General features: G+C 32.7%; 1 protein-coding gene across 1 annotated transcript in view; it reads right to left on the bottom strand.

Annotated features, from left to right (window-relative positions):
- Positions 1-8,347: 8,347 nt before the first annotated feature.
- The window catches only part of LOC136028204 (protein Jumonji-like), a 57,637-nt gene continuing 52,033 nt past the window's right edge, over positions 8,348-13,951 (bottom strand). The window contains exons 9-10 of the mRNA XM_065705918.1: positions 12,071-12,292; positions 8,348-8,591 (exon numbers count right to left, since the gene is read on the bottom strand). Coding sequence (XP_065561990.1) covers positions 8,363-8,591; positions 12,071-12,292 — 451 coding nt within the window. The 3' untranslated portion in view covers positions 8,348-8,362. The remainder of the gene's footprint in view (positions 8,592-12,070; positions 12,293-13,951) is intronic.

The following is a 13,951-nucleotide window of genomic DNA, read 5'->3' as shown; positions in this document are numbered from 1 at the left end:
AATTAAAAAGATAAAAACTAAAAAAAAAAGTAAAAAGAAAAAACGAAAAAAACTAAAAAAGCTAAAAAAAAAGGTAAAAACCAATAAAAAACTAAAAAGAAAAAAAGGAAAAAAAACTAAAAAAACTAAAAACTAAAAAAAAAACTTAAAAAAAAGGAAAAAACTGAAAAATAGAAGAGAAAAAGAAAACTAATAAGATTAAGAATAAAAATAAAAAAAAATAAAAAAGATAAAAACTGAAAAAAAAGTAAAAAGAAAAAACGAAAACAACTAAAAAAGCTAAAAAAAAGGTAAAAACCAATAAAAAACTAAAAAGAAAAAAAGGAAAAAAACTAAAAAAAAATTTCATCTAAAAAACTAAAAAAAAACTAAAAAAGGTAAAAACTAAAAGAACTAAAAAAGAAAAAAAAACTAAAAAAAGGAAAAAAACTGAAAAATAAAGGAGAAAAAGAAAACTAAAAAAATATAAATAAAAATAAAAAAACTAAAAAGAAAAAAGAAAAAAACTAAAAAACCTAAAAAAAGGTCAAAACCAATAAAAAAAAAACTAAAAGGGGAACACTGGGACACAAATGACGACCGGAATACTGGGAATATAAATGACGACCGGGACACAGGGAATGTTCAATTAGCAATCACCATCAACAAATCTCAAGGGCAATCATTAGAATCATGAGGTATAGATCTGAATATGGATTGTTTTTCCCATGGACAATTATATGTTGCATGTTCAAGAGTCGGTAAACCTGACAATCTAAATAAATGACGACACTCAAAGAGAAAGCGACCGGGACAAAAGGAATGTTCGATTAGCAATCAACAAAGCACCGGGACACAGGGAGTATAAATGACGACGACCGGGACACAGGGACATAACTACAAAGGGGACGCCGGGGTGCACAGGGGGATATATAAATGACGATGGCGACTCAGGGAATGGTCGATTAGCAATCACCATCAACAAAGCTCAAGGGCAATCATTAGAATCATGAGGTATAGATCTGAATACGGATATGTTGCATGTTCAAGAGTCGGTAAACCTGACAATCTATTTATATGCACAGACAATGGGACAGCAAAGAATGTTGTATATTCGCAAGTTTTACGTAGTTAAAAACACACACACATATATATATATATATATATATATATATATATATATATATATATATATATATATATATATATATATATATATATATATATATATATATGTATATATATATATATATATATATATATATATATATATATATATATATATATATATATATATATCTATATTCACAGGTGGGACATAGGGACACAACTACAATGGCGCGTAACTAATATGGCGCGTAACGACTTACGCGCGCGGGGGGGCTTGAGGGGGGGCGCGAAGCGCCCCCACCAACTAGGTGTTGGGGTGGCGCGAAGCCCCACCCCAACAGCTAGTATATCTATATATATAAAAATAAGTTGTCTGTGGATCTGTGGATCGTGGATCAGGTGACGTCACCTGAAAAAACTGGATCAGGTGACGTCAAAACTGAAAAAACTAAAAAAAGGCAAAAACCACAAAAAAAACTAAAAACTAATAAAAAAAATAAAAAAGCTAAAAAACTAAAAAAACTAAAAAAAGGCAAAAACTACAAAAAAACTAAAAACTAATAAAAAAGCTAAAAAACTAAAAAAACTAAAAAAAAGGCAAAAACTACAAAAAAAAACTAAAAACTGATAAAAAAAATCCAAAAGCTAAAAAACTAAAAAAACAAAAAAAACTAAAAAAAGGTAAAAAACTAACTACAAAAAAAAACTAAAAACTAATAAAAAAAATAAAAAAGCTAAAAAACTAAAAAAACTAAAAAAAGGCAAAAACTACAAAAAAAACTAAAAACTAATAAAAAAGCTAAAAAACTAAAAAAACTAAAAAAAGGCAAAAACTACAAAAAAAACTAAAAACTAATAAAAAAAATAAAAAAGCTAAAAAACTAAAAAAACTAAAAAAAGGTAAAAAACTAAAAAAACTAAAAACTAAAAAAAACTAAAAAAAAGGAAAAAACTGAAAAATAAGCTAAAATAAAGGTAAAAACCAATAAAAAACTAAAAAAAAAACTGAAAAAACTAAAAAAAAGGCAAAAAACTACAAAAAAAACTAAAAACTAATAAAAAAAGTAAAAAAGCTAAAAAACTAAAAAAACTAAAAAAACTAAAAAAAGGTAAAAAACTAAAAAAAATAAAAAATAAAAAAAAAATAAAAAAAAGGAAAAAACTGAAAAATAAGCTAAAATAAAGGTAAAAACCAATAAAAAACTAAAAAGAAAAAAAGGAAAAAACTAAAAAAAATTTTCATCTAAAAAACTAAAAAAAACTAAAAAAGGTAAAAACTAAAAGAACTAAAAAAGAAAAAAATAAATGACGACACTCAAAGAGAAAGCGACCAGGACAAAAGGAATGTTCGATTAGCAATCAACAAAGCACCGGGACACAGGGAGTATAAATGACGACCAGGACATAAGTAAAAAAAAAACTAACAAAACTAAAAAGAAGGTAAAAACTACAAAAAAAAACTAAAAACTAATAAAAAAAACTAAAAAATCTAAAAATCTAAATAAACTAAAAAAGAAAAAAAAAAGGAAAAAAATAAAGGAGAAAAACAAAACTAAAAAACGAATGTATATACAGACCGGGACACCGGGATACAAATGACGACCGGGACACAGGGAATATAAATGACGACCGGGACACAGGGACACAACTACAACGGGGACACCGGGGGAAACCGGGGGATATAAATGACGACCGGGACACCGGGACAGGGAATGGTCGATTAGCAATCACCATCAACAAAGCTCAAGGGCAATTATTAGAATCATGAGGTATAGATCTGAATACAGATTGTTTTCCCATGGACCATTATATGTTGCATGTTCAAGAGTCGGTAAACCTGACAATCTATTTGGATCAGGTGACGTCACCTGAAAAAACTGGATCAGGTGACGTCAAAACTGAAAAAACTAAAAAAAGGCAAAAACTACAAAAAAAACTAAAAACTAATAAAAAAAATAAAAAAGCTAAAAAACTAAAAAAACTAAAAAAAGGCAAAAACTACAAAAAAAACTAAAAACTAATAAAAAAGCTAAAAAACTAAAAAAACTAAAAAAAGGCAAAAACTACAAAAAAAACTAAAAACTAATAAAAAAAATAAAAAAGCTAAAAAACTAAAAAAACTAAAAAAAGGTAAAAAACTAAAAAAACTAACTACAAAAAAACTAAAAACTAATAAAAAAAATAAAAAAGCTAAAAAACTAAAAAAACTAAAAAAAGGCAAAAACTACAAAAAAAACTAAAAACTAATAAAAAAGCTAAAAAATTAAAAAAACTAAAAAAAAGGCAAAAACTACAAAAAAAAACTAAAAACTAATAAAAAAAATAAAAAAGCTAAAAAACTAAAAAAACTAAAAAAAAGGAAAAAACTGAAAAATAAGCTAAAATAAAGGTAAAAACCAATAAAAAACTAAAAAGAAAAAAGGAAAAAACTAAAAAAAATTTTCATCTAAAAAACTAAAAAAGGTAAAAACTAAAAGAACTAAAAAAGAAAAAAATAAATGACGACACTCAAAGAGAAAGCGACCAGGACAAAAGGAATGTTCGATTAGCAATCAACAAAGCACCGGGACACAGGGAGTATAAATGACGACCAGGACATAAGTAAAAAAAAAAAACTAACAAAACTAAAAAGAAGGTAAAAACTACAAAAAAAAGAAAAAAAAACTAAAAACTAATAAAAAAACTAAAAAATCTAAAAATCTAAATAAACTAAAAAAGAAAAAAAAGGAAAAAAATAAAGGAGAAAAACAAAACTAAAAAACGAATGTATATACAGACCGGGACACTGGGATACAAATGACGACCGGGACACAGGGAATATAAATGACGACCGGGACACAGGGACACAACTACAACGGGGACACCGGGGGAAACAGGGGGATATAAATGACGACCGGGACACCGGGGCAGGGAATGGTCGATTAGCAATCACCATCAACAAAGCTCAAGGGCAATCATTAGAATCATGAGGTATAGATCTGAATACAGATTGTTTTCCCGTGGACCATTATATGTTGCATGTTCAAGAGTCGGTAAACCTGACAATCTATTTATATGCAAAGACAATGGGACAGCAAAGAATGTTGTATATTCGCAAGTTTTACGTAGTTAAAACCATATATATATATATATATATATATATATATATATATATATATATATATATATATATATATATATATATATATATATATATATATATATATATATATATATATATATATATATATATATATATATATATATATATATATATATATATATATATATATATATATATATATATATATATATATATATATATATATATATATATATATATATATATATATATATATATATATATATATCCATATTCACAGGTGGGACATAGGGACACAACTACAATGGCGCGTAACTATTATGGCGCGTAACGACTTACGCGCGCGGAGGGGCTTGGGGGGGGGGGGGGGCGCGAAGCGCCCCCACCAACTAGGTGTTGGGGTGGCGCGAAGCGCCACCCCAACAGCTAGTATATATATATAAATAACTTGTATGTTTGTGTGTTTGTACACATATGACGTCATTATAAATATATAAGGCTGTGTATATGACGTCATTGTAAGTATATAAGGGGGCGATTCAAAGAGAAATTTCACTATAAATCCTATAATGGCAGGAGAAACAGCCGAGGAAGCGGCTCAAAGAGTAAATACCAAAAGGCTTGCGGCTAAAAGAGAAAGTAAGAAAAGAAAGCGTGCCGAGGAATCACAAGAACAACGTGAAAACAGGCTTGCGTCTCAAAGAGAAATTACCAAAAAAACCGTTGTTCATCACAAGAACAACGTGAAAACAGGCTCGCGGTTCAAAGAGATAATACCAAAAGAAAGTGTGCCGAGGAATCACAAGAACAACGAGAGAACAGGCTTGCGGCTCAAAGAGATAATACCAAAAGAAAGCGTGCCGAGGAATCACAAGAGCAACGTCAAAATTATCGACTGGCATTCAGGTACAGCTCAGTCGATGACTATAGCTTGAATAGATGTGTTCAAATCGGGACTATGTCTAAAATTTGTACCTATTGCAAGGACTTGAAATTTAATGGTGAAACAATGGGAATGTGTTGCGCCTCAGGAAAAGTTAAACTTCCTCAACTGGCTGCACCACCAGAGTCATTGAAGACTTTATGACGTTACAGACTGGGATACCGGAAAACAAATGAGGACCGGGACACAAGGAATATAAATAACGAACGGACACTCAAAGAGAAATTACAGACCGGGACACCAGGACACAAATTAAAACCGGGACACTCAAAGAGAAATTACAGACCGAGACACCGGGACACAAATGACGACCGGGACACGGAAAATAAATGACTACCGGGACGCAGAGACACGGAATATAAATGACTACCGGGACGCAGGGACACAACTACAACGGGGACGCAGGAAGGGCATAGGGGGATATATAAATGACGACAGGGACAGGGAATATTCGATTAGCAATCACCATCAACAATGCTCAAGGGCAATCATTAGAAAAATGCGGTATAGATCTGAATACGGATTGTTTTCCCATAAACAATTATATGTTGCATGTTCAAGAGTCGGTAAACCTGACAATCTATTTATATGCACAGACAATGGGACAGCGAAGAGTATTGTATATTCGCAAGTTTTACGTATTTAAATATATATATATACATATATATATATATATATATATATATATATATATATATATATATATATATATATATATATATATATATATATATATATATCTGCCTATATTCACAGGTGGGACACAGTGACACAACTACAATGGCGCGTAACGACTTGCGCGCGCGGGGGGCATGGGGGCACGAAGCGCCCCCACGAACTAGGTGTTGGTGTGGGGCGAAGCGCCACACCAACAGCTAGTATTAATATATAATTTACTATCAATGCAAAATAATTTGCAAATATAATAATATATTTAGCAAATATAATATAATTTGGATTATATTATTTGATTCATCTTGGATTGATTCATCTATTGTATAAATTATACATATAAATATTGATAATTGTCTAAATAAAAACTAGGCATTTCAAAATAGAATCCATTAGGAGCATAGTGCTTACTGATTTCTCTCAGAAGTTCCTCATCTATCCCAGAATCGATATTAGCAATGAAATTTGGTTTGTTCGGGCTTGAGTGAACTTGATTGCTTGCTTGAAAACTTACCACGTCGCTTAAAGATTGATCCAGTCGTTGAAATCGTTTTCTTAGATTAGTGTCATTTTCATGTAATTTATCAGTAATCATATTTGTATTTTTATCTACTGTTTCAACGATTGGAGGACCAACTTTTCAGCATAGTCATGAAATCCAGCTTGCTCTAAGAAACGTTCTTGAACTACATTTCTTTGTATTTCTCTAGTTTTCACTAAACTCACTAATAATTTATTCAACTTTATAGGATCCATTTATAGAATGAGATTTTTATTGAATAACTTTCGAGAGTTCTTTTTCGTAAAAACTACCAATAATCTGTACCAGTAGAAAAAGGAAGTGATGCAGTTAAAACTGCTTGTTTATTTTAGTGGGTCGAAGAGAATAACCTAACTTATGATATATTTTTAGCAAACTCGTTCCTGGCAAAGCCAAATCCAGTGAACTTTTCAATGAAAAAGGCATATAGTGGAGAAATTGTGTTTGGCTTTGTAGAGATAGTGTAAAGTCAATGGCAGAACACGGAACTCGTCTTCTAGCACTAATTAAAATGACAACACCCTATCGTCACTGGTTATAATGCAAGCTCCACAGAGAAGCTCTCGCTTCAAAAATATGAGTGAGGAACTTAAAGAATTTTTACAAAAGTAACAAAAGCTATAAACTACATAAAAATAGTCATTACTAGTTAGATGGTCTACAAAGTTGTATGACTGTATTGGAGCTACTTATACATCCCCTTTGCACTATTGTGAAGAGCGTTAGGTATCTTGTGCCAAAGTGATTCAGAGGATAAATAATGTCAAAGTGGAAAATTTCACTTTTATTGAAGAAAATAAAAATGAAGACGCAAATATGTTTAGGTAATTTAATCATTTAACTGACCTGTTTGGTGGATATTTTAGAAAATCGAACTTTTGAATAAATTGATGCAAGGGCCAAAATATATCTATTGATTCAAAATGATCATGTGAACGTGTTCATAAAAAATTGAGCTATGGAAGGCAAGTTTGGAAAAAGTAAGTTTGACACGCTTCCACTTTTAAATTTATGCGCCTAAGATAACATACAAGGAAAAGAAATTCATTTATTGAAAAAATATTGATTCATGTAAATCCATCATTAAATTGAACACACATAATCTATTAATTTGATGCTTTGTTAAGTTATTTCTTGAATTATTTTGATGATCTTGATTTTACAAAACATGCGTGAATACATAATCTATTTATAGACGAGGAAGCGAATTTGAATTAACAACTGATGAGAAAACTTGATTGAATTAGCTTGTAATAATTCTTTAAACAAAATTTTCAGAATGCATCTCTAATTCAACTTGGCAAGAAATTACGAGTGAATATAATATTTTATCAAATAAAACTTCAATGATGCCGATTACAAAACCTATTTATGCGAAACAGGATTTTCTGCATTATCTGAAATGAAACCGAAATATCAAGTTCGTCTGGCTGTAGAAAAGAAGCTTCATGCAGTCATCTCATCATTGACCCCAAGATTTGATAAACTTTGTGCTAATTATAGGAAAGCACATCCATTTTTGTGTTCTTGGTTTGTAAGAGTTTTTCTTAGTAAATTTTTTAATAATAAAAATTTTCATGGCTGTATTATTTTATAAGATGGATAGGAGGCCTTCAATAATCAAACACTTTTAAGAGAGTCCCGGTAAAGTGAAGTTTGGAAACCACTGGTATAAAGCAACAATATTTGAGCTGCCAGCCATATAGCAATGAAAACAATTGTGGGAATTCAAATTATAAATATTTTTCTGACGATTCTAGACGACCACACCACAAGTAGAATTCTAATTCTCCACTTTTTATTAATTTACTTTTAATACTCTTTAATTAATAAGTAGACTCTTTTTATCCTCGTTCTCTCTCATTCTTTCTCTCTTTTCCCATCTTTGTCTATGACTTATTCTTCGTCATTCTTTTTCCAAATGATAAATAAATATTGCACACAAATACAGAACAGAAAGTCGTACGCTTCCCTTTCCTTTATGCTTGCACTGTGTGAGGCACTATTTTTATTGTAAAAAAGATGCTTTATCAACCTAAAGTGCTTTCTCTAAGAGATACGAGAAAAAAACATACCAAAAATGAAGAGAACAAACCTCTTTCAGCATTTCTCCACTCACTTTCGAGTCTTGCACCATTGATACAAGAAGTCTATCCAAAGAAAACATTGTTGGCTCACAAGACTCCCTAGCATCTGCAAATATCTGGGGAGCAGTTTTGAGCCATGCTATTGGTGCAAAGTAAGCACTTTCAGAAACTGAGTATCTAACAAAGAAAAATACTATAACAACTCACAGAAACAATTAAGAGTCTGAAATAGATAGCGCATATAAATGTACTGAGATTACCTCTTAAATACACATTAATCTCCTAACATATGTTTATGCCCTGGAAGGATATTGAACTATCCTTTCTGGAGGGTCAGAATTAAAGACGAACAGGTCAATTAAAAGTACTGATACAACACCACTGCTGAGATTCAATTATTTTCAGGTTGTTCATGAACGTAGTTCTGACATTGAATATTTACTCAGATATTTCAACAATTGGTGAATTGCAGTTAAAACATCTGATTTCTCTTCACTCAAGAGTGATCAAAATCCATTTGACTTTGCTTTGATTTATGTCTATGGAAAGGAGTGTTCCAAGAACAGTTGGGGTTTGAAACTGGAGAGTTTACAACTGAGAAATGTAGAAGAAAATATAGATGGACCTAACCTAGAGACATACATTGTGAAGTTAAAGGCGAAGTATTAGCAAGGAAAGTGAGAAAAGCACCTAGGAGAAGTGGCAAGAAACATTTAAATTTGGCTGAAGACAAATGGGTTTTATACAACAAGTTTTCGAGGGATAACATTTACATGAACAAGAGAGAAATAATGAAAGGAGAAATGATCCGGAAAATACAGCCAGATGGCATAGTACTAAGATAAGATTTTTTTTTTTTAGATATCTATCACAAGCCTTTAAAGGGCCGAATTCGAACTTCGGAGTCGACATAATACATGGTTGCACTAACAATGCAAAAAACGACAACGTTAAATAAAATTCATAATGAATAATCAATTATGAGTCAATAAATAAACTATAATAAGCTAATTAAAAAGTTAAAAAGAAAAAAAACCGGTCAAACTAAACTTGAACAAGATACAAGTCAGAAAAAGACACTGCAATAAAAAAAAAGAAAAAAAGGGGAGAAACTGGTTGGATATTTTATTCATTTTTTCTGTGATGAATGGGACAAAAGTTTTTCCATATCTGGAAGTAACGCAGCGAATGGGGGACAAACCTAGGATGAGCTCAGAAACAGCTCGAGGCAGTCGTATTCTGGATGGGGAGTGACGTTTGGGGAAAATACTTGCCGTCCGAAGGTTCGTTATTGCATTTTTTGAAAAACGGAGGTACAACGACACCCCCCTTCGCTCAAGGGTTTCCAAACTAGCTTTTTTAGGAGCAGAGAGTAAGGCACCTTGCCTTCTATGGAAATTATTCGCAAGGCTCTTTTATGGATTGACTCAATTTTGTCTGATTCTTCACGAGAGATGCCAGGGTACCAAACTGAACAAGCATATTCAAGATGCGGGCGGACAAAAGACGTGTACATCCTTAAGGAGTGAGAAGGGGGGATGCTATATTTATTTAGAAGCTTAAGGAGGGCGATAGACACATTAGCTTTATGGATGATGTTTTTAACGTGGGTATCCCACTTTAAATTTGAAGAGATTGTGACACCAAGTAATTTAAACGAGGACACGTAAATTTCAGGAGGGATAGGATTAAGAAAACAGGGCGAGGATTTGAGGAAACAAATCGGCATTATCATGGATTAGAGGGGTTTACTGTCATGTCTAAGCCCAAAGCCTCACCTCCAATTTCATTGAGGATACTCATAGGGTCGCTTATTAAATTTCTGAACCAACTTTCAACAATCGTTAGGTCATCAATAAATTTCCATCGGTCAGGAATTTCCTTCGCGAGGCTGTTGATCATGACTGAAAAAAGGAGGGGGCCTAAGAGAGTACCTTGGGGTATGCCATTGTAGACAGGGAGAGGGTTTGAGTAACTGTTCTGTTATTTAACCACCTGCGATTTATTTGTTAAAAAGGAGACAACCAATTTTACCAGTAAGGGATCGATGTTGAACTCACTAGCTAATTTCTAAATTAAGATATTGTGGTTAACAAGGTCAAACGCTTTCTGAAGTTCAAGAGAAATTAAGTTTAGCCAGAAATTAGGCTTTTCGAGGATTTTCCCGATGTGGTCAATAAGGGAAACGAGGTAGTGGGAAGTAGCAGTTCATTTTAGGTTTCCAAATTGCTTCAGGTCAGTAAGAGGTAAGATTTTTTCCTTTAGCAAATCTGCAAAAAATCCTTCATACAATTTTGAGAAAATAGAAGTAAGAGCAATAGATCGAACGCCTTCAAAGCCAGGCTTTTCGTTTTTCTTTTTCAAAGGGGTAATGAAATCATGTTTCCAAATTGTTGGAATTTGCCCAAACTTAGTAATTTAGTTAAACAGGAAAGACGAAGGCTCAGAAAGGAAGCCACCGAAGGCTCTAATAAGAGGAACCAGGATATCCAAAGGACAAACACTTGTCTTCCTTAGTTTGTGAATTCTTCTTTGTATTTCAGACGGGGAAACAGTCGAAAAAAAGGGGGATTGGGCTCCTTTTGATAATTGGATGGACAATGCTGAAAGGCTCTGGACAATGGAAGCGAGAAATTTATTTAGATTATTTGCGGTAACATCAGGGGGCTATGGTAAGTATAAATTAAGCTGGTCAAGATTCCCGCCGCATAGCTTTTTAACCTCGGAGTACCATATTTTGGTTTATTAATGAACACTTCTTGGATCTTATTTTTGTAGTTTACAAATTTCTCTTTTAATTGATTTTCTTAGTATATTGGGTTCATAGAGTTATACCAATTTTAAAAAACTTCAATTTGGTTCTAATTAGTGTTTTTATTGTTTGATTAATAAAGGGTTTATCATTTGAGCACCTTTTATTTTTTTTTCTGGGAAACAAATTTGATATTTATCAATTAGTTTTTTATGAAACGTTGCCATTTTCTCATCAAGGCTTCGTAAACTATAAATGTCAGACCAATCTTCAGTTAAGATATTGTATTGACAGTACCCAGTACCCAGTAAGGAATAGTTCCCTTCAGAGGTAGGAATTGGATGTAAATTAGTTACAACGAATATTTAGGAGAAATGGGCTGAATATTTTGAGTGTGTGTGTCAAACCAACAAGGTTGTAAAAAAAATGCATTTGTGAATGATATTTTAGTGAAGAATGTTTAATTTATGTTTAATTAACAAGGATCAATCTATCGGTACTGAGAGTATGATTAGTGACCCTTTCAAAGATAGTGGTAATTATTTTTCTGACTGGTACATTCCGTTAACAAAGAGTGAAGCTGAAAAAAATGAAGACAAATACGTAGTAAAGTAAATAAACATAGATAGCAGATACTTCATGAAAAGAATATTCTAACCACCAAGATGGATCGAAAAGGTTGACAACCAAGAGTGAAAAAGAAACCAAGGAGGCTAAGGAGCAACTTAAACCCTTAATACTGAAAAATACTGTATTGGTGTCCGCAATTATTCCCGGAGGGTGTCTCTATCGAAAAAGAACGGAGGTCCTCAAAAGAAATTTGTCGTTAAAGTAGAAAATATTGAAACACGTATCATATAAAATGGAAAAAAAATACTTGTAAAAGAAAAAAAGTAAAGGTTACCCTGTCGATATTGAGTTTGTAAACGCTCGAGGAAACACAACAATGAATTCCCCAGGATTTTGAACAGTTCTTGAAAGACGAATACCCTTCTCATGAAGTGCACGCGGTGAGATCATGACGGCATCAGAGGGCAACCAAACCCGTTTATTTTGTATAAAACCTGGCCAAAGCTTTTGAACAGCACTCCGGAAAGCCGGCTCCTGATCGACTGACAAACCATACCTACAGTAAACAAAAAGAAACTTATCTAAAAGAATTCATATAGCTATTGTAGTTCATTCATTAAGAATGATCATATCGCTTTAATGGGTTCTGCAAAAAAGATTCATATTACTCTGTATGTTCCAACTAACCTTAAAACATACTAGTAAATGACAGGATCCGTGTTCACAACATTCTTTATTGCCATAATAGATCGAATATGAGATGATTCCAACTATAAGAAAAGCTGCATTTTACTTATAAAACGAAAAGTTGGTTTAAAAGTAATATAATACGCAGATCGTAAAACAGCATGTGATTTCCTCTAAGAACAAGAGCCAAGAGCTCATATGGCACTTGTGGTGAGGTCGGAAGAGCCAAGAGCTTCATCCCACCAAGTTTCATTACGATATCTTCACTCTAAACGTTTTCCAAGATTTCCAGTTTCCCCCTCCAACTCCCCCCAATGTCACCGGTTACGGTTGGGACTTAAAATAAGAGCTCTGAGACATGAGGTTTTTCTAAATATGAAATTTCATTAAGATCCGATAACCCGTTCGTAAGTTAAAAATCCCTCATTTTTTCTAATTTTTCGAATAAACCGTCCTTCCCCCCCCCCCTCCCAGACGGTCGGATCGGGGAGGCAACTACTTATAATTTAATCCGGTCGAGTTCCTGATACACCTGCCAATTTTCAGTGATCGCTATATTGATCACGTACCTAAGTTCAGATCTTCTTCATGTAAAAATTGAGGTGGTCCGGGATTCGAGCCTGTAACCTCTCGCACCCTAAGTGAGAATCATATTCACAGACCACAAGCCATACTTAAGAAGAACAATCATTTGTTTTATCGGCACATAAAATTTTCCTCAACTATCTTGTTCATTCCTTTCATGATTAGAGACAGGGGGAGATGGGTGGGGCGCTAATAGTCGTAATTCCAAAGGTCTATTTTTGGCACCGTTAAAATTTTTAAGCATTTCTGCCACAATTATTGTAAAAGACGAACACCGACTTTACACGCTTTTAAGGCTTTTCTTTTCAAATTAAAAATTCCATAGGAACAATCTGCCTTGCAACAGAAAAGATTTATTGAACAATAAACCCCAACAAATACAAACTAAACGTGAAATGAATTAAGCAGAGGTTATAGAAATCTTAATTCCAAAGAGCTGATTAGCGAAGCTATAGTTCTTTGAAAAACACTTTTCAGGCTTAAGAAAATTTTGAAAAGTCAGTCAGCCCTACTACATGCTAGAAAAATAAATAATTTCATATGCTTCTAACAATAAGTCCATCATTAGCATCGTTGTTCCCCACTAAGAAACCCCTTGAAATCACTAAGAAACGAAACATATCTTAATCAATAATGATAGATGACCTGATTAAAATGCTTATTGTCTGAAATCTAGATTTGTTCATACTGTCCTTTTTTTCTTTGTTTTTCCCTTGTTTGTGCAAAAAAAAAATTGACACATTTGTCGGTAAGGAAAGAATCTGACACAGTCACATCAACATAGGGTCAAGTCCACTTGGTTTTGCTTTGATACAAGTTGCCTTTATTATATACGTGTTCGATAGGTTTTATCTGTACGGTTCATACCCAAAGACCTGAGATAGATCATTAATATAGATAATGATGTACATTCTGCCTCCTGGACAGATGTCCTCTCAAGTAT

Source organism: Artemia franciscana, chromosome 6, assembly GCF_032884065.1.
Source record: "Artemia franciscana chromosome 6, ASM3288406v1, whole genome shotgun sequence".
Taxonomy (NCBI): domain Eukaryota; kingdom Metazoa; phylum Arthropoda; class Branchiopoda; order Anostraca; family Artemiidae; genus Artemia; species Artemia franciscana.
The sequence above is the reverse complement of the archived record's forward strand: the minus strand, read 5'-3'. Positions and strand labels throughout refer to the sequence as shown.